This window comes from Diplotaxodon limnothrissa, linkage group LG14 (assembly GCF_057381915.1).
Source record: "Diplotaxodon limnothrissa isolate DT_005_m linkage group LG14, D_limnothrissa_male_GT1.1, whole genome shotgun sequence".
Lineage (NCBI taxonomy): Eukaryota > Metazoa > Chordata > Actinopteri > Cichliformes > Cichlidae > Diplotaxodon > Diplotaxodon limnothrissa.
Window position 1 is genome coordinate 26,793,727 of NC_140609.1, and position 27,353 is coordinate 26,821,079.

Sequence of the window (27,353 nt, forward strand, 5' to 3'; positions counted from 1 at the left end):
TACAGAGTGTAGCATGTGATCAGTGCAGGCTATAAATAACTTGAACTCGGTTTACACTTAATAGGTTTCCCAGTGTGTGGAATGATGGTCGACCTTCTGAAGTCTCCTCAGAGTACACTTCAGTTTTAAGAGCAGTGATGAGCAGTAAGCGCGACAATCGCGCCCCTTGTTGGTCAAACACATTAAGTACTGGCAAGCTGAATGCGCCACACATTACGCCCTAATCAGTAAGCACATAACATTTGGCATGTGCTTAGAAGATTTCGTGAGCGGTTAAACTGTGAGTCAAGTTTTTGAAGTTGAAAGTGGAGCATCTTGTTTAATGCGTTTGTATAATGAGAGAAAAAAGAGAAAACTTATTCCGCTGACAGTATTACGCAACGCAAATACTGGTTGTGATTTAACCACAACCACGGGTTGCAAAACACATTTTATTTGAGTGGGAATGAAAAACTATAAATCCTTTAGGGGGCTTTATTTACTCGGTATTTTTAGAAGGCTTAGCAAATGCCATTGCAAAACAACAAAACGGCGGGGACATTCTATGAATTCCACTGCTAGAAGAAGCTTAAAACGCCATGGGTTTATTATGGAGCAAGAATTTGGGGGTAAACACCGGTGGTTTTACAAACCGGGAGGAGGGGGTATATTTTCCCGATATTTCCAGCTGCCTCCAACAGCTTTGACAACTACCTTTGCACTCATCCGTGCTGTGCAAATGATTTCCATTGACTGTTTATCACAGATCATCACGACTGAGAAGGCCTGTTGCAGTTGCATCACAGAACACACGATGGCGCACAGCAGCAACAGGTAATGTTGTTTATATGCTTTCAGTGGCCACATTCCGTACTCCACTCTTTAGAGGTAATACGGCGCTTTAGGTATTTAGACTTGTTTTTGTTCCCTTTAACGTCACGCAACAACATCTTTTGACTGGCCCCGAATGTACTCTTAAGCTTAAAAAGCGTCAAAACTTTTCATTCGTTAATGACGTTAGACTCCTTATTTCCAAAAAGCAGCAGTTCCAAACATACAAAATAGATTCCTTTAAAAAGAGAGAGGAAAATACTGCTGTCAAACGTGTTTGCTCCTCTTTTCATATTGAGCTTGCTGAATAAAACCTTTTAAAATCTAACAACGCTTTATTATTTGATTCATATAAAGTGTTTCCTGCTACTTTACTGTCAGAATGTTTTCACGTTTACGATCAAACCGCACTGTCTGTCTTTCATGGAAGTCTCTGCTGATCCGTAGTATGAATCGTTATGAATCGCCTAGCAGGTGAATTCCTGTGAACTTGGGAGTGCCATTTTTTTTTCTTACTGTTCTTGCTCCCCTCCCTTCCCCTCCTCTCAGTCATAGAAACTCCCCAGCGCGCACAGAAGCGCTTCAGACGCGTTCAGTGCCCCGCACGGGAGTCGGTTAGTAACTTTCGTAACTCCGGTTTCACAAACCTTTTGTTGATTCCGCGCTGAAAGCACGTTAATTTTATCAGTTTCGCTAAAGAGGGCCGCCACTCGAGAGGGCAGGGAGGATGAACGGATTCTGCATTGGATCGACTGATTAAAGGTAAGTTGGAGACACTAATTAACCTGTGGAAAAAATCTTTTAAAATCTCGCTGAAAAGCTCTCAGTTACACGCCTCTTTATAGCTATACGCATTTTTGCAGACAGAAAAACACAGTTAAAAAAAGAAAATTGTGAATAAAGATTCTGAGAAGATTAAAAACAAATGTGGTCTGTAAAGGCACTGCTGCTGCTTAACATTGTTGCCCTTTTATAGTAGTTTAATTGCAACATTGTCTTGTAATTGGGGCATTTCACCTCAGTGAACATTTACAAAAGGGCTGTTTCTCTCCTCACTGGCTTGCTTATGTGTGTTCTTTAAGTTTAGCTGCCAGTATCAGCACTAAATCCCTGTTAATGATTAAACTCTGGGAATTTGGACACCACACTGAGTTCTTTGATATTGATTGGTATCTCTCTCTTGTTTGTTTTCAGGGTTTTTTTCCTCCCGACTCCGTGAGCTTGTGAGGTTGGACACGAATAGGGAAAAAGAGACGCTCGCATTTCAACCATGGATTATGGCAATGATGTAGATTTGTCCAACAATAATATCATGCCTTTGTGGAAACTCCGCACTGATAACAGTAAAAGGCCCCAGGACTCAAGCAATCCTAAACTGCGGCCCCACAGTTGCCACATAAATGGGGTCATGAAGACAAACTTCACCGAGGAGGACAACAAATGTTCCTTTACCTTGAGCCAGCCTGCTGAGAGACTTGTGGTCACACCCCAGTGTGTTGATAATAACACAGCGGTGTTAAAGCATGTTTTACATAAACCCTCAAAGAAAAACAGAGTGGTTCGAAGCATCAGCATCAGCCACTTCTCCAATGGACGCTTGTTGTCCAAATTTAGGTCTGAGGATAGCAAATCTGCTTCACTGGACAATAGGGTATATAATAGGAACTCTGATGGGGTGAAAGCGAGTAATGGGGAGATGATATGGCCTGAAAAGCATCTCTGGGATTCACAGACATGCATGTCCTGTCCGTTAAGTCAGAGTTCTCAGAAGGGCCAGATCGCATTTCAGAAGAATTCACCTTCAACAGAAAATACTCCTCTTAATGGTTCCTCACCTGTCTTTTCACCAGACACTCCTAACAACAACTACAATCAACCTGAACTGTCCTCCCTTTCATCCACATGCAGCTCATCTCCTCCAACCCATCGCATGCTCACCCCCTCCTACAGCTCCACCTCCAGCATCCCCTCCCTCAACTCCTTAACCTCCTCAGACCCCCCAACCCCTCGATCTCCATCGCCAGAAGACAGAGGGCAGGCACTGCTCAGTCAGTCCCAGTCATCCTCACCTATATCCCCACAGGACACCAGGCATACCTCTTCATCTTCTTCCATGTCCTCCACATCACCCTCACCGTCACTCTCCCCATCCATCTGTCCCTATAACGGCATTGTCCTAAGCACCCATAGCGCGGCTGCTCTCAAGATGGGCACCCAGCAGCTTATTCCCAAGGGCTTAGCATCCGATATTCGGCAAAGCAAGGCACCTTCCCCTGGGACACAAGCTCAAGGATCGGCAGGGGTGCTGGGATGGGATCATTCCAAACGTTCCTTGAAAGCCCTGAGCATGGTGGAAACTGGAAGCTACTTTTCTACAGGAGGCCACAATGAGGGGGAAGATGGTGAAAGTGAGAGTCCAGGGGCTCTTAGAAGAGGCTTGAGGAGTACATCGTACAGGAGAGCAGTTGTGAGTGGAGTAGACTCAGAAGTATCAACAGCAGATCCCAAAGGCCATCGGCTGTCCCAGCCCGTCATCAGAGGGCTAGGCAGGGATAAATTAGATTCACTAGTTAGCCCAACAAGTCCTGGCTCTATCAGTCTGCCAAGTGTTGCAACCAACAAGCCTGACAGCCCCATGACACCCAAAGATGTCAGCACCAAGAATTCAAAGCCTAGCCTTGGAACGGAAAAGACTAAAAGCAATGGGAAAAACAAGGTGAGTAAATCAGTTTCAAAGAAGAGAGTGGGTTCAAATTGTACGTGTTAAGAAATCGCACATATTTAACACATTTGTCATTCACTTATAGGGGAGTAGGAGAAATTTTAATATTCGAATCAATGTCTTAATATCTAGAAATTAATTTTAACCGTGTTGTTTTTTCAGAAAACAGTTGAAAAAACATGAAGTTTATATATAATATAATTAATAGAATGAATTATTGTGTATTTTAGTATATTCAGGTGACTTCAGAGAACAAGCTGTAGAGAAGTGCCATAAGTGATCAATTTTAGAAAAGCAAGCCTTTAGCAAATGATATTTGTCAATGAATACTGTGTGAACTTTTGGCATTACTTTCCCCCCCCGTTCTGCAGCACATTAAGATTTCTCAACTCGGCAACAATCCCTCTGATGGTTTTATATTTAATTGTGCACAAAGATTGCTTCATGGTGGACTTTTGTTATCTGGGGGAAGGGGGAGGGGTAAAGCTCAAATTGGAAAATTACAACACAACCAGTAAAAGTACAGTGGAACAAGCTTGGTGGCAACAGCCGCAGAGGTTAGAACAAGGCCTTACAAAGAAACGATTAATGTGGTTGATGGAAGACATGACGCAACGTGATACATACACTTAAACACACTGAGGCTCTGTAATTAGACAGGGGTCACTGGAGGAGGCAACTTGCAAAAGGGTACGGACAGGTAGTGAACAGGTGAAACAAGTTTCTTTCTTTAATGGTTTGCATGTGTCCCTACTTGGTTTTTCAGAGTTCATTAAACTCATTATGCTGTTTTTTGTCTGTTTCAGAGTCCAGATAAGAAGAAGGTTTTGACCAGTCAGCTGACTTTTGACAGCGAGGGTGAGAAATTCTGTTTGCGTTTCTGTGTTATATTTTTGCTATAAAAGATCAGAATAAAAAAAACCTGTGATTTTGCAGAGGAAGAGCTTTACCAGAACTACAAGGAGAATGCATTACATAATGACTCAGATGAGGATCCCGATTCCAGGGAACCCAAACCCGATAACAACATTGTAGTGCAGTACAGGCCCATACGTACCTCCTGGAGCCAGCTTAGTGTGGTAAGACATAACACACACAGGCACAATAGTAGTCTCTGTTCTTCCTCTTATATTTTAAATCCTTTCTGGATCTTGGAGTGTGGTTGTGTAGTTTTGGAATGCTAGTGCTCCAAAGAATGCTGTCATATCCAGTTTGGCCACCATCTGTACCCATCCTCCCACTGTTTTCTGCTTTCCTTTGCCCCTCACTTTGTTTATCAGGGAGTACAGGAGCAGTTTGTCAAGGGCTTGTGCAGGCTGGGAGTCAGACAGTCAGCCAGGCCCACAGGAAGTCTTGGAAGCACTTCTGGGATTAATGCCAATGTGTTGGCAAACTCTGTACGCTCGTCAGACTGCAAATATGCCTAAAATGTTGCCTCCGGGGAGAGTTGTGGTGGCTTTGCATTACATAATGTAGTTAGTGATTGGAATTGAGCAGCAGAGGAATATAAGGGGAATTGGCTAATTTAGCTTTCTACTAATGCAGCCCCATCTGTTTGTTTACTGGTAGAAGATGGAACGTGTGGGAGCAAAAGCAGGCCATAGCCCAGATTGAGGAATTGAGGATTGTACTGTCTGCACATGGTCTATAATAAGTAGGAGATTGGACTGAAGGCTGAAAACATTGTAGAGAGACTTTTTGTTTTGTTTATATTTATGTCAGCCAGACACTAAAGTGAACTGGGCACAGACTGCCCAGGATTCTGGCAAAGTAAGCGTTCTTTCTATCACAGCTGCTTTACAGCTGTTCTTCTTTGTGAATGCGTTAGAGCCTTCAGCCTGTGATCTAGTTCTGAAGAATTTTCTTCACCCTACAGATTCAGGAATACTTGTGTGATTGGTCACTGTCCTGGTGTGACGGGAATTTTTTTTTTCCAGTGGAGCCGAGAACCGAATGTACAAGTTGTCATCTTGTGACTCTTGCTTAATCCTGAATCTGAGCAGCTCCACCCTTCTACTATCAGTGTCTCATCTTTTTGATGAAATGTCACATCCCAGAATTATCATGGTTCTAAGAATTACCATTCACGCTTTCAGAAGGTGCGGCTGTTTTGGAGCTAACTTGCGCAATTGTTTCTAAATTACCTGAAGGCAACCTGATCAAGTGGAAAAAAGGAATAAATAGTTGCCATTTTATAATGACACCTGATTAATTATGCTCAATTTCAACCAGAGAAGGACGATGCTCAATTGGATAAAACCTCTTTGCTCATACAGAGCAATTCAAAAATGGGCTGCCAGGAAAGTAGGAGCAATATCTAGTAACACTGATGGCTGTATGTGTGAAAGAAATCAAATAGTGTGTGTTTGACCTGCTTCAGGTTTATTTGTTCTCAGTGTTTGGAGAGCTGCGGGGCAGATACTCCTGCAGGAGTATCTCTTCCTTATTGCTTTGCACAAAAATGGGTTGAGGAGCTAGTGCAAGTAAGGGAAACTATCTTCAGGATTTCTCATTACTTACATGTATCGGTAAAGTATAATGTGGTTGAGCCCCAGGTCATATTGATTAAATCTGGTGTAACGAAAGAAGGTGTTTATTACTCAGCCTCATATTCAGTTTGACAAAGCCACAGGCTGATTAATTCAATAGCACTCCGCACCCAGTCCCTTTCAAAACGTTGCTTTGTTTCATTCTCATTCAAACATCTTTCGACCAAAGCTCTCCAGCCACATACCAATGCAGTTTCCTTTCAGCTATATTCCACTTTCAAAATGAGCAGAAGTGGTTCCTGTTTAATCTTAGTGTTTGGATCCAACAAATTTCTATACTCCTGTAGTGTTTCTTGCAAAGACTGCCTTTCTTTGTGCTTCTTAGATATGAAAAAAAAAAGCCACAGCCTACACCTGTGCTCTGATTGCATGTAGTTAAACAAGTGTCTATCAAAAATGATGCAAGAAATGTTTGACTTATTGTTCTGTTTAGGTTAAGAAAAGTGGCCTGTGTGAGCAGATAAGTCAAGAAGAACGCAAAAGACAAGAGGTACGAGTCGTTCTTTCTAGCTCATTTTAAGTTATTTTTTCCGATTCATACTTTAAGTACTTAGATGTGTAATTAGTTTAAACGCATACCTCATGTGATTGAAACCCAGGGTCATCGTTACCAGGACCTAGTAGGATGACAGAATCCCATATATCTGACTTTTATGTTTCCTCTCGGTTGATGTGTCTCTTGCTCCTCCTTAGGCCATTTTTGAGGTGATCTCGTCGGAGCACTCCTATCTCCACAGTCTCGAGATCCTGATCCGCATGTTCAAGGATTCTCCAGAGCTCAGGGAGACCATGACCAAGACTGAACACCATCACCTGTTCTCCAATATCACTGATGTCTGTGAGGCTAGCAAAAAGTGAGTGTTGCTGTTTTGTAAGTACATTTGTTATCAGATGAGCACCTTTATTCGTCTTCATATTTGGTAGTCATGCTGTTGGTTTAAAGAATTTGTTGGTTTAGAGCAGGCGTATCAAACATAAGACACAGGGGCCAGAATTGGCCTGGGAAAGACTTCTGTCCGGCCCACTGAATGGCTTTGGAAAAGTGAAGGAGGACATAGATTTTAGACTTTAAGTTGTTTTACAGCTTGGCCTACTGATAAAGACCCCCCCATCCCCCCCCCATAGTAATTTGTACTACACTAAAGTAATTTATTAGTAGATAAACAATTAAATACCATAAAAGTTCCAGTTTTTTCACTTCTATCTACTATAGAATATGTATATTTTTCTACTACTACTTGCTTGCTCATAGGGCGTCATATGAGTGTTGGGTTTTCTCTGAATCTATTATTGTACGATCTACCTTACAATATAAAGCGCCTTGAGGCGACTGTTGTTGTGATTTGGCACTGTATAAATAAAATTGAATTGAACTGAATTATTATTGGTCCACAGTAAAATAAATAAATAATAAACAAAAGTACATTTTTTTTATGAATTCACAAAAACCTTCAGTTTTGTGATTACAGGTGAGCTATCAGAAGTTTCTCTGTAATTTTACAGATTTATTTATTCTTGCTGACAGATTTCTTTCATTTAGTACAGCAGCATTTCTTTATCATGTTAAAAAAAAACTGAGACTTATTCATGCAATTGCACTTGCTTTTCCTGAAAGATTTTCAATGTGTTGTTAAATGTTTTTACATTTATACAAAGGGGAGTTTCACTGGTCCGGCCCCCTTAAGATCAAAGTAGGCTGCATGTGGCCCACGATTTAAAGAGTTTGGCATCACTGATTTAGGGGAATTGGTTGGTTGTTTAATTTTTAGGCTTCAGGTGTCTTTCATCACCTTGGTTTTGCTTAATTAGCTGGATAATTTGGCATGCTTAACTATCCAGTGTATGCTAATACAGACTTTCAGCTACTCTCCTCCCTTCAGTAAGGGTTGTTTTCATTGTCAAAGGATTTGTGTTTACGCTGCGCTGAGCTCTTTTCTGGATGCGAGTGTAAGTGAAGTCGCATGCTGATTGACGAAAAGCAGACATGGAGAAGAAGCAAGGGGCAAATTGAGTGAAACGACAAGGAACAAAGAAGTCTTCCTCATAATTATGGTTGCATTGTTAAAGTGAACATTCCTCACTGATTGAAAGCACTGAAACAGGCAGCATGTCTGGGGTTTTTTTATGCGTCTATGAAAAATTGCTGCTATGGATCCTCTGAGGTTACCTGTCCATCATGACTTTATAGTTCACTGTTTAATAACATTCCTGGCCACGTAGCATGACCTTCCAAAAATCGTATAAAGTGATGGAAACAATCATGCATGAGAGGCCATGAAAGCTGAGACTGATGAAAACTGTGATGGCTCAGCAATTACTCTGGTGGATCCGACTCCATTATTTCTACGAATGATTGGCAGAGCAGTTTCTGGCCGCCAGTTGCTCTTCCTCGAGTTTATCTCCGAGGCCACTTTTAGATATGACATCATTTCTTAGACGCTTTCCATGATATCAATATGACAAAGGTTGAACGTTCAGCTGCAATTCAGCCTGTTAATATTATCACATCAGTGTTTCTATATGATGGTAAAATTCTCTCAAATCACTGTTCACTTTTAGTGCAGTCCTGTTTCTTCCTTCACCTGTTTTAGAAACATGTGATTTCACTTTGGTTAAGACCACAATTAGCACAAGATGTACAATACTTTTAAGTAAATCACTTCAAAATCAAGAGTATTTTGAATATGATAATCCTGATGTTTAATTTTCAAGTTTGACTCTTTAATCAGATTTGCATTAAAATCTCAGATTAAAAAAAATCTGAGCATGAAATGAGATTATGCTGTCATTTTCCAGTCTCCTAGGGCGCTTGTTGGTTTGGGGCTAAAATGAAAAAACAACCAAATTATCTTAATACTGCTCAGTGAGATGTGTGTGTGCACATATGCATAGAAACTACCAGTTATTCATGACATTTGATGAAGATTACAACTTTACATGGAAGATTTCACCCCTGGTATATAGTACACATATACCTGGTGCATCTCCAGTACGCATACGTCCTCCTCAATATTTTTACATCATACTAATATGTTTGAATTTCTTGAGAATCATCTTACACACAGGCCAGACACAGTAATGAGAAACTACCCTTGATACTTGGGAAGGCAGATCTTAAGATACACAGAGCCCTGTAGCACTGGTTAAACCAGATGCTTTACTAGGAACAGCTTTGAGGTTATTATCTTAAAACATACCTGAATATCAATCTATTTTCAGCCTTCTGTGTAGTCTGTGTGTGATAGCAAGTAGGAGGGCTGTTGTGTATTTTATATGCAGATGTGTTACTGATTATATTTGACTTGTGTTCTCGGGCTATTACATGCTTTAGTCCCACCACATTTCATAAATCGGACTGTATTCCTAATGCAGCATCTGTGACGCAGTGTATAAAATGAGGAATTCTTCTGCACTTGGAGGTAGACCAGATTTCATTTCACTTGACTTCACTCATGATCCTCGATTAGAGGTCTAAGTTTGAATAATTAAATTATTTTACACTGTTGATTTGACTCATTTACCGTGACCTCGATCCTCCTGAGGACATCCATCAGGAGATGCTTTGCCTCAGAATGAACAGCTTTGACCTGTAAATGTCCCAAATACATCGTTTAGGATGTGAATTAGCATGTGTTTCTTTCTTTTTTGTTATCTCGTGTGCACATGCCTTCATCAAAAGGTTAAGCGTACTGGGTCAGGCATGGGCACAAGGCTACATAGCCACAAAAAGTTTTTTTTTTCCATAGATAGTCACTGTGTGTGTATGTGGAGTAGGTATGGGGGGTCTGGTTAAAGGCTCTAGAGGTGCTTCTGCAGATGAGCAGGAACCTGTTCCAGCTTGGTCAAGGTCCACATCCTGTGTCTGTGCAAGTTTCCTGTTTATCACCTTAGTTGGACATGTGGCATGCCTTTTGAAATGGCCATCTGCTGCTGCTCAGGAAGAGGAAAAGCCTCTGTGTTATGGCTAATGGCTTGCTATGTCTATTTTAAGTGGTGGAGAGTTCCTCTTTTGTCATCTTATGGTGACTTTAGAAGTAAGTTGTTGGCAGCTCTCCTTGTCTACCGGACGTTGTCATTTTACTATTCTATATTATTCCTCAGTAGGGAATGACTCAAGTTAGTGAGTCACACTAACCTTTATTCTTTCACTTCCACTTTGGTGTCTAGGTTTTTCAAGGAACTGGAGAAAAAACATGAACAGAATATAGTGATCGATGACATCACTGACATCGTTTGCAAGCATTCCCAGTCTAGCTTTGATCCATATATTACATACTGTTCCAATGAGGTCTACCAACAGAGGACCCTGCAGAGGCTGGTGTGAGTGACCGAGCAATCACACACACATACGCTCTTATCTTATCATTCGTGGATTTGATCCAACATGGCTGTTCCACTTTTGCCTCGACCAAGTTCACTTTTTTCACCCAGTGCTGCATCTGCCTCCTTATTCCCATACAGCTCCAAGAATCCAACATTTAAGGAGGTGCTGACCAGGATAGAGGGCCACCCTGACTGCAGGAACCTCCCCATGATCTCCTTCCTTATCCTGCCCATGCAGAGGATCACTCGCCTTCCCTTGCTCATGGATGTAAGTGCACTGAAAACATACAGCAGGGCTAGCTTAGGAATTACAAGACTGCCTCTTGCACAACAGTTTGTTTATCTGTGTTGCCCTTGTTAAGTCAACACATGGTTTGTTCTAGTGTTAAAGATCTTTCTTTGACCTTACATAATTCTTTAATAATCTTAACTGATTTGTAATGTTTTTCTTCTTCTTCACTTTCATGCTTACTTTGGCAGAGCATTATTCCATTTTTGCTTTGCTTCCCTTTCTTCCTTTCGCTTGTTCTGCTTTTATCCCCCTCTTCTCTTCCTTCCGTCATTGTCTCCTTAGGGACCTCTTGGGTTTATGCTTTTACATTTGGAGGGTTTGGATCCTGAGAAAGTTTGGTTTCCATTCATTTCTTCCCACAGCTTCAATATGTGATCAGGCTGCTGAGAGTGACGTGCATGAGTCCAGTGAGCTGTTGTGGGTTGTTGTGAACTAATGACTTTAATGTGTGTTTTTAATTATACAACCTGTGTGAATCCATGTTTTACAGACAATTTGTCAGAAGACAGCCAAAGACTCACCGCAATATGAAGCTTGTAAGAAGGCTTTACAAGCAGTTAGCAAGGTGAGGGCACTGTTAAACAAAAGTTCAATGTTAATGGCTTGCACCTTTGTTAAATTATTTAACAAAATTATTATTGACGTACGGTTATTATTTAGACAATTAGTTTGTAAAACTAGAGTAACAGTTCCTGTTCTGTTGTATCACTGTGAGCCACAACAGGAAATGATTAATTACTATGCAAAAAAAGCTAATCTAGCTTTCTTGTACTCTTAATTTTGATATGTGGATATGAAATGACAAGCAGAGTGCCTGCATGTTGACGTTTTTACACATTTTATGTGTGTGTGCATTAATAGGTGGTTAGAAAGTGCAATGAAGGAGCTCGGACGATGGAGAGAACAGAAATGATGTACACCATCAACTCTCAACTGGAGTTCAAGATTAAGGTATGTGGGTTTTTTCAGTTTTTTGGCAAGCAAAAATATTTTTGATTAACAAATGACAATAATAGAATAGCCCTTTATTGTCATTGTACGTGTACAACAGGTTTGTTCATCACATAGTGAATTCTGAAGTAAGTTGGATAAAAGAGAAAATAAAAGTTTAGAAAAATTATACCTTCAACTGCTGAAAGATACATTTTTTTTTAATTGCTTCGGGCTTGGTTGCCTAGCAACAGACATATCATTCATACACTTTGTTATGAAGGCTGCTAGAGCTAGCTAGATAAGGTTGCTAGAGGAATATAAAGGGAACTGTAGTTAGATAAAAGGCAAGTAATTATCGCAGAGCTGAATGGGTCGGGGATGGTTATTGAGCCGTGGCAGAGTGGAGGACGGACCCGTGGACAACTGGATGAGTTGCTGGCTGTGAAAAGCATTACGGCAACTTTAGCTGAACGGAGCAGAGTACAGAGTGTGGAGAACTAATCCAAGTAAGCGAACGGTGAAATCTGCAGCAGACCAGCTGAGTCAAATGGGTTTCAGGTGTGAGGAGGTAAAGGGATGCACACTGTGGAAAAATTTGAGAAAAATTTACAACTTACTTTCTTCAAGAAATTCCTACTGCTATTGTTGCAGCATGGGGTCAAAATGACCCTCCCTAGTAGTTCTAGGGTTAAACAGATACTGGTGATGGATGTGTATGCACCGATATCACTAGAGTTCAAAGGCAGTTAGGGAACGGCAACCCTCTGGAAAGACTCCCATGACATTATCTGCTCCTATGTTCTCCACCACATTCAAGAAAACCTGGCTGACTAACCACAAGACTAACTGGTCAATGATAACACATCTCACTGAGGCTTTCCTGTTATGGGAGACTGCAGGGAAATAACATGAGGAAAGAGCTAGTCTGTCACCCTTAACTGTAACAGTGTGCTTGTCCCAGTTAGGCTTCATTAACATAACATGTGTTTTGATGGCGTGACAAAGTGGAGTTTCTAGAGAAAATTCGTGCAGGCTTGTGAAAAACATACAAACTCCACACAGAACAGCTCTGCCTGGGTTTGACTCATGTACCTCTCACTGTGAGGTGGTAGTGTTAACCCACCATGTTTTTGTATAGAGTTGTATGCTAAGTGTATCACAGTCAGTTTTAATGCTAATAGGCCACATCTGCTGATCATATTTAGCAAGTGGTGCATGCTAACACGTATGTACACGTATCTGTCAAAAAGAAGAACTCACCCCTGTATTGTCATGAGTATCGACAGTAAACACGGGGTTTGGTAGGTTTAAGTGTGCGTAAGCCATGTGGGAAATTGCTGTTGGCACATTTGGAGCGCACGGATGCCAAGTGAACCGTTTTTCATTCTCCAGCTGTTCATCCCCAACATTACAGACATTTTAAAATTTCTTTGATTAATTAGATTCACCATCTTCCCCTGTTCACCATATTTTCTTTCTTATGCTCCTCTAGCCTTTCCCCCTGGTCTCATCCTCCAGGTGGATGGTAAAAAGAGGGGAACTGACTGCATTTGTGGACAACAACATCTTTTACAAGCGAACATCACGGCAGCAGGTCTATTTCTTCCTCTTCAATGACGTCCTCATTGTCACCAGGAAGAAAAGGTGAGTCTCGTCGAAGTTGTAGAGAACTGCCAGGCCATGCATGGGAGGGTCTGCATCTGATTTACTTGGTGTGAGTTTGAGCTTGGTCTGCTGGCTCTGCTCATAATTCACATGTCGTGGCATGTTGAGTGTGAAAGTTTAACCGTAAGTCTTCAGGTTTTCACTGCGTGTGAGCACTGTATGTGACCGAGATCCTGAGTGCAGGGTGTGTAGATTTGTCTTCTCTGTCGTCATGTTTGAACTCGTCCTGGGAAATGAGCCTGTTTAAAAAAACAAAACAAAGCAAAACAATATTTCTGTGCAAACCGAAAGCAAACCACGAGAAGTGTTGGTAGCAGGGTTTAGAGACCGTTAAAGGAGTTTGATGCCACCGCAGATGTAGACTGCACTTCCACCCTGGCAACATTATCACGTGTGTTTTTAGGTAGATCAGGTGCAGATACCTGAACCTGTTGCTATTTGGCACTATGAGAGGTTTTTTGGCTCTTGACATGTCTTGTTGCCATGAATCACCTGGAGCTGTGAAACCTGCTCTATTGTCAGACCCGTCAGTGAGTCTGCTTTCCTCTTCCCCTATTTCCTCTAGTTTTAGGCAATACCATGGAGAAAAGAAAAGAAAAAGAAAAGCTATAAAGAGGACATCCTTGATATGACTTTCATTTGTGTGTTTGTGTGTGCATGCGTGCGCCTGCTTGTCTGTTTTTGCCAAAACAAAAATTCCCGGCCATCTCCTTAGTGTCTGGAAGTAATAATCCCGCCACTCGCAGACTAAGAATTCCTCAGAACTGTATAAAAGAAAAGAAACGTTCCATATGATATTTTTCTGGGAATCTGATCTGCCACGGCAGACTCCAGCAGTGTGTGGTGTCAAGCCTGTGTTTGGAAGACGGATTCGGGAAAAGGGAGGGCTCCGGAATCATAGTGTGTATTTATGTGTGTGCGTACGTTTGGATGGGGGAAGCTGTTATAATATTGGTTTGTACTGTGGAGAGCGCTGAAGTCCAGCTGTGGCACGCTACTCTGCTGCACTCCATCTGCAGTAATCCAAACAAAAGCTCACCAGGGGCACACAAGGCTATCCAGGCACTCCTAGATCACAAGCGCTTGTAGGTATAATGGCAGAATGGCCTTTTCTGTTGAAATTAAGACTTATAGTTTGAGTGGTATATTTTGCAAGTTCAGTCTTGTCTCACTTTAACATTTTTAGGATTCTGTCAAAACCACAAGAAAGGGGTGAAAAGGTCAGAGCCAAAGCACTTACTTACACAGTAGGCTAGAGAAAGCATAGGCATGACCTTAGAGCCATTTGAGAGTGTATATATAACCCTGTGCTATCTGAAGAAAGAAAGGCTAAATCTGTTTGCCTGTCATTTGACTCCATGTATTCAAAAGTAACTAAGCTGTTTGTAAGTTTTTAGTATGCTGTGTGCTTACCGATGTTCACTATTATTTTTATAATCATCTTAGATTTGTACAGTTCCACACATAAAACATGATATCTGAAAAAAGTTAGTTGTTTTTGTACATCACCCACTGCTAAATCTGTAATGGAGAGGACAATATAGCCATTAAGAAGAGACGAGACAATCTTCTTGTTTTATTGACTTTAAACTATGGACCATCCCTTTGTCAGGCTGGGCCTTGTGTCATGCACTGGTAAAGTGTTGCTCTGCTGGACTCTGGCTCGCAGGAACACTTACATAACACTCCAGCTGGCTTCGTTCTCATCCCCCCCATGTTCCTGTGTAAATGCTGGGCATCATCTAAACATTAATTCATGTTGAGATTTCCATCTATTCTTTTTATTTTTGCTTTTTTTCTCTCATTCTTTTCCTCTTGATCTTATGGTTTGTTTGTGTTTTTTGCTGTATGTGCCTGTGTCTAGTCTATTCTCCTTTTTTTTTTGGGTCATAGGCTCAGCTTTCAGCATTATACTCTTATTTTGTGTGTGGGCACGTATCCATTTACATGGAGTTCTATCTCAACATGTCTTTAAAGGTTTATATTAGTTTTGCTTGTTTCTTGAACTGTTTGTTCTTTATTACAGCTGTGATAATGAATTTTTCCTGCTACTAGAAGGGTGTGTGTGTGTGTGTGTGTGTGTGTGTGTGTGTGGGTGTCCAGGAAAAGGAAAGCCACAACTTGGGTTTTCTTTATAAAATTGTTTAAGAATTTAACGTTTCTCTCCCACATGTTGACAAAGCATATCACGGCGATTCCCCACCTCAATTCATCTGCCATTTGGCAATGATCTGACACACATGCAAAAAAACTCAAACCTCAAGCATGCAGTTTCCCCACCCATCGCATTCCCAGTGTCATGATGTCAATGGCATTCCAGGCATTTCACCTGTAGGTCAGTCAGGAGCCAAAAAGCTAATGATGCTAATGGCGTGTTTGATGTTTTATCTTGTTAACGCTTCATTTTTGTGTGTTTGAAGAGATTCAAATTCCAAACACTATTTTAGTATCTCTAATTGCAATTAATGGTCACATTTGAAGATTATCTTAGATTGTTTTAGGTGATTAAATTCATCGATTTAATTTTTCAGCCAAAAAAAAAGATAAAGTGAAATGCAGCTTAACTTGTTTGTCAGCTGAGTGGAATTCAAAGGCTTTACCCTTACATACGAAAAAAAAATCTGTGTAGGAATTGAAAGACGTTTGTTATTTCCGTTATCCATTCTGCCCATAGGCATGCCCAGATCACGTTACAAGTTACAGACAGCTGGGAACAAACGTTTGGTGGGCCTTTATCAGCTTGTTTTGATGCTCAATTTTTTTTTCTTTAAAAATTACACACATACAGGAATGTGTTCATACACGTACACAGAATAGCTCTAAATGGAGAGCACCAGACCTTCTTGAGAAATAACTGTCACAATATAGCTTTACGATAAAGGGTTCAAAATATCTCATAATAACTGGAAAATTTGCTGAAGCACGCACGCACGCACAAACACACACAGACACACCTCTGTTGCCTCCATCCTGTCACTCTTTGTCTGTCCCTCTAGGGTTCTCTTCCTTTTCCTACTTTTCTCTTATCAGTAACACTTTCCTGCTTCTATTTGTTGCATTTGCTCATATCCCCCATTCCTGGATAAGTGTTGAAATGACAATTAATGTGCATGTCGAGGTCAGAGAGCTCAGGAAAAGCATTTTTTTTTAGATAAATAGAGTATTATATATAATATAATATAATATAATATAATATAATAATGCAGGCAAAGCAGAAATATTGACATAATTCCTGTTCCTTCAGTCGTGAAGGGCAGCAGGCCTGTCACTGTCAACAGTGGCAGTCTGACTTCCTCAAATATAATCTCCATTCCTCAATGAGCATAGGAGATAAAAGAGGTTAAAACTGACATTACATAGTTAAAAATAGGTTTTGGTAAAATGCACATTTTGAATCTGGAACGATAAATGGACTGTTTAGGGTAACTCAACATAATGGTAGATGATTATCCTGCTTTTGTAATCACTCGAATTATACCTCTAATGCTCAGCAGAGAACATTTTATTTTTCAATATCTGACAAGTATGAAAAATCTAACCAGTAATCATGAAAAGTTGACTTTTATTAGTTCATTTTCAGTCTTTTGTTAAGCTAAGCTAACTAACACCATTCTATAGACACGAATTGCATTCTAAATCTGCAGGAATGCAAATTTCCCGTGGGTATCATATTATTATTATTATTCCTTTAAACAACTCCTTTAAGAAGTTGTGAGAAGTGTCTAGTCACAGTTAGATTTGTGCTTGTCTTACATCCATCTTATACACAGACACACAGTGCAGTGTCTCTTAAAGCTACCTCTTCCAAGAAGTGTTACGTAGTGGGGAAAAAGGTTTTAACTTGTGGGTGATAGTTGGAGAGTAGGTGTCGGTTAAACCTTGTGAGCCTCCCAACCATGACTGGATTCTCAAAGAAGTCACAACCGTGAGTTTCAGAGTTTTGTGTGGAAAATCCATGGAGCATGCCTCTGCTGCTTGGCTTTGGCACTCACTTTACATCATGTATAAGTCAGACGTGCTCACTGCTGGCATCTGTTTGAGTTTATGTAATGCACAAGCTAGCTGCTGTCCGGTAGCTTCTCGGCTTGGCTGCTGTTTCAGTCTCAGGTTGATAAAACATGAGCTGGACTTCAGCTCCTTAACACTATGAATACACACACACACACACACACACACACACACACACACACACACACACACACACTTTCTCTTCAGGTTCAGTGCCATGTCAGGGGTGCAGTGTTTCACAATCAGCTCCAGATGTTTCTGACCAACTGCAGCTGCTACTAGATTTTTTGAAAAAGTCGTGGGAAATGTAGGCATGCAGTTAAACAAGCAAAAACAGAGTGCAGTCGTAGGATATATAGACAGTTGCACATTTGGACTTTTGGTTGGAACCAAATCTGAGGGATAATTGAACATTTTCTTCATTAAATACCATAGTACAGTCTTTCCCACTTCATGATTCATAGAATTGTATGGCTTGCTTTGTAAGTGATGTGGACTAAGTACACTGAATTTTCATGCAATGATCACTTTGTTGTCTTTCTTGTCAGTGAGGACAGTTACACTGTCATAGACTACGCTCTGAGGAATCAGATCAGTGTGGGTTTTTGTCAACCCAGCGATTTCAACCGGTCACCGATCAGAAGCACCACCAGCATGCTGAGCTCACGGCAAGCTGGCGCCAACCACCTCTTTCGACTGAGTTTCCCTAGCAACTGCTCTGGTGACAAGGTGACCATGATCGTTGGAACAGAGTTGCTGTAAGTGCTTTTTTTTGTAACCTTTGTCCCTCTTAAATGTGCTGTTTTCGTTTCACTTGCATTTCACTTGTCACAGATTTATGAGGCATGGCGATAAGGAACTATGAGTCATTTTTGACTCTCATTAAAACACTCATGTGTATTCTATCATCATTTTGGGAAACTAGAGTAGTCGTGTGATTTCACTTTGAACCACACAATAAGGCTCAATCTCTTAAAATTTTAAGACCAGCATGTCTACTCTTCTCTGCGAGGGAGCTTGGATCAAATTTCTGCTCCCTTATCTTTTCTGTATGTGCTCCAATACACCTTTTAACTTCAAGCAAAGAAGATTCATGGTTCTTATTTTATAGTCTCTTTTTGCACCATTACAAGTCACAGGGATATTTTGTTACTTAAGGAAGAGATGGGCGCACTGTTAAATAAAGTCTGCTGTTCCATTATACAGTCGTACTGTCTGGAGTTGTACTCTGAAACAGACCGGCTGTATCAGATGATTGGGTTGGAATAAAGTCAACAAAACAATCATGTATTCTAAATAGAAGCGGCTCTCTTTATTTATAGTCTAAGGGGTTGGTTCAGAAATTTGTCGCATGTGCCACTTAAATATTTACTCACAAATACAGTCAGTGTAGCTGGAGCTTTGGATTCTGTGTCTTAGTACAACAAAAATATTTAAAGGCTGCTTGTATAACCCACACAAACAAAAGGGATCAGCTATGCACTGGGCTTCCTGCAAGGTTTATTTGTTCTTTTGAGTACTGGGAGCTGCAGCTTATGCACACATGCGCACTTCGATGAATGCACAGGCGTTTGCGCACGCATCTTGTTGCTGTGGTTTGATACTGTAAGGAGTGTTTTCATATGTACGGGGCCGGTTCCCCCTCATTCCTGTGTAGTTAGAGAACCTCCCTGTCTGTTGCCTTTACAGAAGCTGTGGTTTCTCTGTGTAGGCTGTGTATATGGCACGTCTACACTGCAAATTGCAACCTTAAAAATGTCTTTCGACTTGTACCGTTTACTGTTTATAATATTATTGCCTTGTTTTGGTGACTACAGGTGTGCAATTACATTTTATTGATAAAAATACTACATGTTTAAACCTGGATTTAGTCAGCAATAACTAAACATGGATACCTTACAGCAAGCCATCAAGTCAAGCATTCAAAAGATTAATAGTTATTTTTCAGTCCTGATGGAAGTTGGCCAGTACAGGCAAATAAGTGCGAGGGTTTAAAGTTCCAGGGTTAGATGACCTACAGAAAATGAATCTGTTTTCACACTGGATGAGTGTTTTTTGGTTATTTCTAAAGTTACAACCCCACCCTAATACCATTCTCAGCTCAGGGTAGCAGATTCTGCCGAACTGCCGACACCTCTTGCGTCAGAGGCATGCACACAAGGTGTCACTGACGTACCGGCTGTAATCTTAGAAGCAGAGCAATAACAATTCTCTCTAAAGTCCTCATTAAGAGGTTTGGGGGGTGGCAGTTGCAAGTCAAAAATTTGTCTACCAGGAGCCTGTTTCCCCACCAAACATTGGTTTAGGTTCTTAAAAGTAATTCATAATGACTGTTATCGGCAAAACATTAACCAAGCGAATTTTAAAATGACAAGTGCTTTAAGCATCCATATGTGAGAGACCGGTCTGGTTTTATTTTATTTCCTTTTGACTTTTTGCTTTCACTTTAATTTCAGTTTTTCCAGAGTAACTTTGCTTGTTTCAGTTAATTTTTTACTGTTTCAAAATGTTTAGTTTTAGCTTAGTTTCTGTTAGTTTCAGTGATAGTTTGAGCCTTTATTAATTATTGTATGGGAGGCAAATGTCTAAGAAGAGGTAATAGTGCCAAATTAAGAAAAACACATTGATCAGTTTCAGAATAAAGTTGAAATATGGAGATTAAAGTGGTCGTTTCAAGTCAAACAACTCCCAAAGCTTAAACTCTCTACAAAATGCCTCGTTTAGAGTAGTTACTGAAATCAGTGCTTCATAAACCAGTTTTAGCAACGAGGAAATAATTTCTCTTTAAGCACATAAACACAGTGTGGTGATAAGTGTAAGGACATTGGAGATATGGTGCAGAAAGCTGCATCAAGTCAGCAGGAAAAACAACACAAATTTGGAAGTGCAAAATAAAATGGCTGGCAGTGGACAGATGCAACGATACTGAGTTTTTAATTTTTATTTTTTTATATCCTCATGGAGTCAAGAGGATATATCTTTTGAAAAGTTGGTCGACATATTTTACCAACTCCATCTACAGAAGGAGTTTTGTACGTACAGCAGCAACTGTAATGACTTTAAACTTGAAATGCTATTTTGAGAATAATCTCCAAATGAGCACAAACTTGTTAACTCGGCTCATCGTTTTGCAGACTAAACATGATGTGATTAATGAAGAAAATATTCAACAGATTATTGGGTAATAAAAACGACTGCTTCCAAAACACGACACCTCACACAGTACGTCATTAAAACAAAAGCCTTCATTTTAAATGATTTGTTTCTGCACTTTTACTAAGTGCAAAAACCTGGCAAAGTATCTGCAGTAGTATTATGTAATAGTACTATGTGTGAATGCATGGGAGGCAGATTCAGTGGACTTCCTTAAATGCACCGCCTGCTGATGCCTTGACCTACTACTCTGGCATGCATAATTGTGATCCCCCACCCAATCTGAGTGCCTCCTCTATGTAGTATAGCTTGTTGCGGAAACCCCCTAGACTCCCTTTTTGATGTATTTGGGGCCCTTGGCTCAGATGATGAGATGTGTGGCTATGTATGTGGAGGGTCAGCGCTTCACTCACTGTAGTCCTGAATGAGCTAAGAAGAGAGGAGGTGGGGGGGGGGGGGGGGGGGGCACTCTGGCAACTGTCCATTGTTACAGTGGTTTCTAGTCATTGTTGAAGTTGTTGCCTAGCAACAATCCACTGCCAAGCAGGCTTTTTCCCACGACTATCCTTCCCCCTGCCTGCAACTTAACTCTTCCCGATTCTTCCTCACCGTCCTGTCTCATCACTTCAACAGCAGCCAATGTCTTCGCTTTGTTTTGTTTTTAAATCAGTGGATAAATTCCTTTTCCTCCATTCATTCATCCCAATTTGGCGATTTAACCCAGCCTGACACACAGTGTTGTTTCATTAGCCAGCCTGTTTACGAGCTAAATGAAGCAAATAAGACAGATAAATAGATGCTGGGCCTCGGAAACTGGTGTCACAGTGGACATTAACATGACTACAGGATCTCAGAATATAAACTTAACCACTTTTATAAAAATTTTAAACACAAGTCCATAAAATATTGTTCGATAATTCTGTTCACCCGGGTGACTTGATCTTCATTTTGGTGAACAGTAATGCAGAAACTTTTTGAAAGTACTAGTTTATCTATAAGACTCGGTTAAATGACGTAAAATTGTGAAAATGTTCCATTTAAATAAAATTCTGACATTATTTGCATGACAAAAAACAGTTTTAGGTTCTCATCGAGTAGCCTGCATGCCAGTTTGTGCAGCCTGTGAATGCAATAAGAAAAGATGAAGCATCCACTATTCATTTCATACTGGATACAAAGCAGCACAGGAAGAGCCCCAAAAAGCATTTTTGTTCAGTTTAAACATTTGTTCCCTCCATCATAGCTGACTAAATGTCCTAATATTACACACAATATTATGCCACAGTATCAAAATAAAACAACCACTTTGAAAATGACATCTTCCAACATAAGTCACCATCTTTTGAGCAGATTGAATGCAAACACTAAAACAGGTCGATGTGTACATTTTTCTTTTGTGGCTCTCACTCACATGACTGACATAATGAAATATTATACAATAATTAGCAAGGTACGAGGCAGTTTCTTAAAGAGGCAGTGCAATCAAATAATTTGCATACATCGTTTACACGTATTGGATGAGGTTGGTCCCAATCATGTTTTTTAATCTTTCCAAAGTGAAAGCCTAGACATGCAGCTGCTAACTGGATAGGGTGGGGCAGGGACTTGATTTGCTTTTCCTGTCACTGTCACAAAAGTGCTAACGACAAAATGCAGGTCTGTGCATGATTTATCTGTTAATGAGTGTTAACACAAATATACAAACATTAAAAAAAACAAAAAGAAAAAACCCTTCTCTATATTCTCCATATTCCAAAGGGAAATTCCACACATTCTGACTCGAGGCAGGTCTGTTTTTGTTGAAATGAAACTGTGGAAATGGACTGTTATTGTCAGTGTGGTTATTTCTGCTTTCAGTTCATTTTTTCTCTACCTGCCGACCTTTTAAGCTGATGCCTTAGTTTAATTTGAGTATTTTGTGCAAGGTCTAAGAAGCTTACATACAACACAATGACCTCTAACCTTAGCAGCGATGTAATGCATCAGGAATTCACACAGACAGCTGGATTTGAGATGGCACAGGGACCTCAGTGTGGCTTGTTTTGCTGTCTGTGGCAGTGTTTATGATTCTCCTCTTCTCTGTCTGTGCCCTCTTCCTTTTCTTTTCTTTTCTGTGTATCCTTTTGTTTGCTGTGCTCATGTCAACGTGTCTTTCCCATGACCTTGATGCTGTGTCTCGTCGTCAGTGAATAGCTCTTCTCTATTAGTGAAACAGAGACGCTACAGAGGTCTGCAGCAAAACAGTTCTGCTTGTCAGATATGCAGCTACAACACAAAGCAGCAGAGATTATGTGACGGTCTCTACCAGAGACTGTATTCCTGTTGCACTCTGGTTTTCTTACTCTTTCTACTTTCATTTTAAGTGATAATAATGAAGAAAAAAAAAGTAGTTGCAGATTGTTCCCCTTGGTTTGGGAAATTCCCTGGCTGCGTTGCTCCGTGCTGAGATATGCCGCGTTTCAGTCTGAGAAGTAGGAATTGTACCCAAATACTGTCAGTTAAGGGTGGGAACAGGAGCGATCGGAGTAAACAAACTGACAGGAAGGAAAGAAGATGTAAAGATGAAAAGCAGTAGCGTGCTGCTGAAGTTGTCAGGGGATGGAAGATTAGAAAGAGGCAGTCATTTCTTCTTATCTGTAATATGTAAAGACATTTTACAATGGAAAAGGAGTGAAACAAAGTCCTCTGGATTTATGATGCTCGCCTAGAGCCTGTGCTTGTTATATTTGAACCCATAAATGAAAGTGGGTTCAAACAGGCATCTCAGCAGCTTTAGTGCGAGGTGACTTGCTGTGATTGTTTGCACACATGTATCTGTATCTGGCATGCACCTCCAGCTGTCAGAAGCAACAACTAACAGCTGTCTTTACCCACAGAGCAGCTCGAATGAATGTAAAGAACCTGCATCTTTAGCACAGAAATGAACAAAGGCAAAACTCTGTCCTATTTTTAAAAAGGCCATCAAGTGACAAAAATGCAGGGTTGCTTTCAAGCACACCGACAGGTGATAAAGAGAGGTGATTGGTTCAACAGTTGATCGTTATGAAATGTATCCACCAAATCCAAAGGTCACACCGTGTGACAGGCATTGATATTGCAGTGTGGGTACGCCCCGTTCTCTTAATTTCACGATTTTATTAAAAGTAATTGTTATCCAATCTCTACTGACCTATATCATTGTCAAGTTAGTTGTTGACATGGCCAAGATATTTCCCCCCTGAAAAGAACCAGAACAGATTGAAATGCAGTAATGATGTCTGACTCATGGGCTTCGTCTCTTCACGTCCCGTTTGAGGCCCCTGTGAAGAGGGTCCATACAATTGTGCATTTTGTTCTCATCTGCAAGATCCAGGGCCAGCAGTGCTGAGTCACAGAGGGCCTCAGCAAACCCCCGCAGGTTCATTTCCGTAGGCTTCTTTATCTCATCCTCTCTCCCTTTCCAAATCCTTTAGAACAGGTGAAATGAGAGGTGGATTTTCATGGAACCTGATCTGTGCAACTCCGCCCACTTTTCCTCGCTGTGAAACTCAAACAAGAAAGAAAAAAAGCAAAGCAAAGCAGGGCAGTTCTTTTCTGAGAACAAGCCTTTGTGCTTGTTCCCTTCAGTTCCCTCTGACTACAAAACACACCTCTGTGCCCTCTCAATAACACGGGACAGAGGATAGCGAGGGAACACTAAGCTTCCTGTGCGGCTCACACTAGCCTGTAAAGCTGTTTGCGTGCAACTCCACCTCATTTTATTTTCTTTAAGTTGATTCTGACCGCCCTTTGTATCTATGATACAAAATCTGAACAATAAAGCATCTTCGACTGAAATTAAAGCAGCGAGGAACTCCCATAGTAGAGCAAAATTTTGAGAGTTGTGGTGTTATTAAACTTTGGGAACACTATAAAGTCCTTTAATAGTTCCTCATGTGCCATTACGTTTTCTTTCAGGAATGAGCGTGCTCGGTGGATCAGTGCTCTGAACAATAATGACAACAATAAGAAGACTCAGGACCGAACCAGTGAGTTTCCACAACACATAATTCACATGGACGCTCTGTCCTGACTTCTCTATTTAGCCTGTTGCGCCACCTTGTGGTTATGAGTTGAAACAGTTTCCTCATGCTGAGTTGGTTGAAATTAGCCTGTCAAAAGATATTTAAAGTGCCAGTGTGACTTCTCTAAAATGATTCAGATGTGCTCTTTCAGATCTCATGCAGGTGGAGATGATCAGAACTTACACCGCCAGGCAGCCAGACGAGTTGTCTCTGCAGGTGGCTGATGTGGTGCTTGTCTGGCAGACTGTAGAAGATGGTATGTCAGCTCTCTCTGCCTCCCTCATATCTTCATATATCCTCACTCATACTCTTTAATATTCCTCTCATTTTCCACCTTCCTGTTTCAACGGTTTCCTTTCATCATTTACTTTTACATACTCTCCATCTCTCTTTCAAAGTCTGCATTTACTTTTTCCACATAATGGATCTGATACCTGTTTGAAGATGTGGTTTCACATCTGTGCAAACACATGGAAGCCTTTTTCACATTAAATAACAGACAGAACCAAAAAAGAAGAGCCAGTAAAAGCATAAAGTACCACACAACACATTCTTCTGTTTTCATTTAAAGCCAGTTTCTCTTCTTAGGCTGGTACGAAGGCGAGCGGCTGCGTGATGGAGAGAGGGGATGGTTTCTAAGCGAGTGTGCTGAACCAATTACATGCCAGGCCACTATTGAACGCAACATGCAGAGAATGGACCGCCTGCAGGGCCTTGAGACTAATGTGTGACAGGACGATGAGCAGACTGCTTAACCTACATGGGGCTTTTCCCTGGCCATTAGTGAACCCTCAACACACCAGTGACCTGCCTTTTTAAGCACTGAACTCAGACGAATGAGTTCAATAACCATACCACTGACCTGTCTCCAGGGGACAACTGGACATCTATGAGAGCCTTGCGGCTGCTAGGCCCTCACAGTGGAATAAAGATGGAGCCACAATCATCAATAAATATCAGCCACACTGTCTAAGTTTCAAAGGAAAGACTAAAAACAAACACGTGGAAGACGGATTTCCCTAATAACTGATTTGTCTCTGTGCAGGTGGGACATTTTGACAGTGGGATCTGTCACACTGATTAATTCCCTAGCCTGGTTAGTAAAACTTCACACCCACAGCCAAAGTCACTGCTTTTTTAGCACCCTACCACACAGCAATAGCTGGTATGAAATTTGTAAATGCTTTTTTTTGTTGTTGTTCATTTACAAAGAATACGCTTTATAATGTGCAATTAAAATGAGAGTACAGTAATACTGTAAGAGGTAAAACAGGCTAAATTGTGTGAAACTAACAACAGCCTGGCATGCGCTCTGTTAATGAGGCTTCTCAGGCCATGTGATTGAAGCTTTGCCAGCATCTTGTTGATTGTGAAAGTGATAATAAGGAAGGAGGGTGTGATTGGCAGCTTATGTAAAGTGTGTGGGTTAATGTGGAAACTCCTGTGAGTGTTTAATCAGCCTCTGATGGCATGTGAAACTATGACAATATTTGCAACAGAATACAAAGTGGTGTACGTTGAGCTGCAAAAGAGAGACGGGCTATTTGTCTGAAGCTTAAGGCACTTTGTGTAAATAGCAGAATCCATTTTCTTTTTTTTTCTGGATTATATTGAAAACAAAGTAATCTGTATATAATCTCCTCTCTCTTATGGGTTAAGTGCATAACAGAAGGTAGTCTGTCTACCCTCTTGTCTCCTGTTAATGCCACCATCATGAATCAATGATTCATTCATGTCACAAATATTATTAGACGCTCCATTCACTCAATGATTTTGATTGTTTGAAATATTTTACAAGCACAAATACACAAGATCGGTCTCAGACACAGGTATATGCAGCAGCCAGCTACAACTTTAAAATCATCTTGAGCTGTCTGTGGCATTCATATAGGTGTTGCTTTGACACATACTTAAACTGCCCAAAGAGTAGTTTAAGTATGTGGTATAACACAGTATTAGACAGGTGGCTTTAATGGCGTGGACTGGCACTGATATTGGGTGTACACCCTCCCACCCCTTCATATTTATTGTGTTATAGAAGGATGGTAAAATTAATTTTGTGTGCTGATGGCAAGATCGGAAGATAGAGAACAGCCCTGCTCTTAATGGTATTGCCCAGCATGAGTCATCTTTTTAGTGTTGCCCAGCTAAAGAAGAAAAATGACTTGGTCAAAGGATGAAGATAACACCATCTATCAAGCCAACTGCTCTGGACTCAGTCCAAATGACAACCATAACTGTTGAGCCACACGAACCAAGCTATGGCGGTCGGCAGTGCTGCCATGAGGAAGGACACAAGTATCCAGACTTTCAAAGAGAACAGCTTTGCATTTGCTCTCAGGGAACATTAGCTTTGGCACCACACACATGAGCCGGTCTTGTTTAAGTCATTTCCTCTCTTGTATCTAGTGTAAATTACCTTTGTACATGTAAATATGTAAAACGGCTTAAAATGTGTAATGTATGTTTTCGTAAATACAGATTATATTGAAGCAACTTGATTATTCAGCCTTCTATATTTTTAATCAGCAACTCCTAATAAAAGCTGAATTGCCCATCATTTAGTCTGATCAATGACTTTTTTCTTTTTCTTTTTTTTTTTTTTTAACACATCAGCAGAGACCACTCTAGGAATAAAACTTGGGACAATAAATTACATTCTTTCTGAACATTTAATGAAGGATAATCAGATAAATCCTCTGGACATTTGCACCTTTCTCAGATTGGAGCTATTAAATCGAGGGTGTGAAATATCATATTACCCAGATGATCTTAAAGCTCAGAACAAATTATGTTCTCTCATCGTAAAACCAGCAATATTTGAGATTTTCCACATCTCAGCCCGGCAAGGCGGA

General features: G+C 40.7%; 1 protein-coding gene across 1 annotated transcript; it reads left to right on the forward strand.

Moving 5' to 3' along the window:
- The first annotated feature begins 1,384 nt into the window (after positions 1–1,384).
- On the forward strand, positions 1,385–27,050 carry LOC146618968 (rho guanine nucleotide exchange factor 26-like). Its single transcript, XM_085371690.1, has 15 exons — positions 1,385–1,572; positions 2,005–3,526; positions 4,339–4,390; positions 4,469–4,611; positions 6,515–6,571; positions 6,775–6,935; positions 10,249–10,401; positions 10,543–10,672; positions 11,187–11,261; positions 11,558–11,647; positions 13,122–13,273; positions 17,851–18,060; positions 24,392–24,462; positions 24,650–24,754; positions 25,087–27,050. The coding sequence occupies exons 2-15, from the start codon at positions 2,081–2,083 to the stop codon at positions 25,227–25,229; spliced, it is 2,988 nt and encodes a 995-aa protein (XP_085227816.1). The 5' UTR covers positions 1,385–1,572; positions 2,005–2,080; the 3' UTR covers positions 25,230–27,050.
- Positions 27,051–27,353: the final 303 nt, after the last annotated feature.

What these genes read in the sequence shown, in the direction of transcription:
- LOC146618968 (XM_085371690.1), top strand. Translation starts at nt 2,081, where the DNA reads ATGGATTATGGCAATGATGTAGATTTGTCCAACAATAATATCATGCCT. An exon ending in GCCTTCCCTTGCTCATGGAT is followed by an intron (nt 10,673 to 11,186) that starts GTAAGTGCACTG and finishes CATGTTTTACAG; the next exon opens with ACAATTTGTCAGAAGACAGC. An exon ending in CTTTACAAGCAGTTAGCAAG is followed by an intron (nt 11,262 to 11,557) that starts GTGAGGGCACTG and finishes GTGCATTAATAG; the next exon opens with GTGGTTAGAAAGTGCAATGA.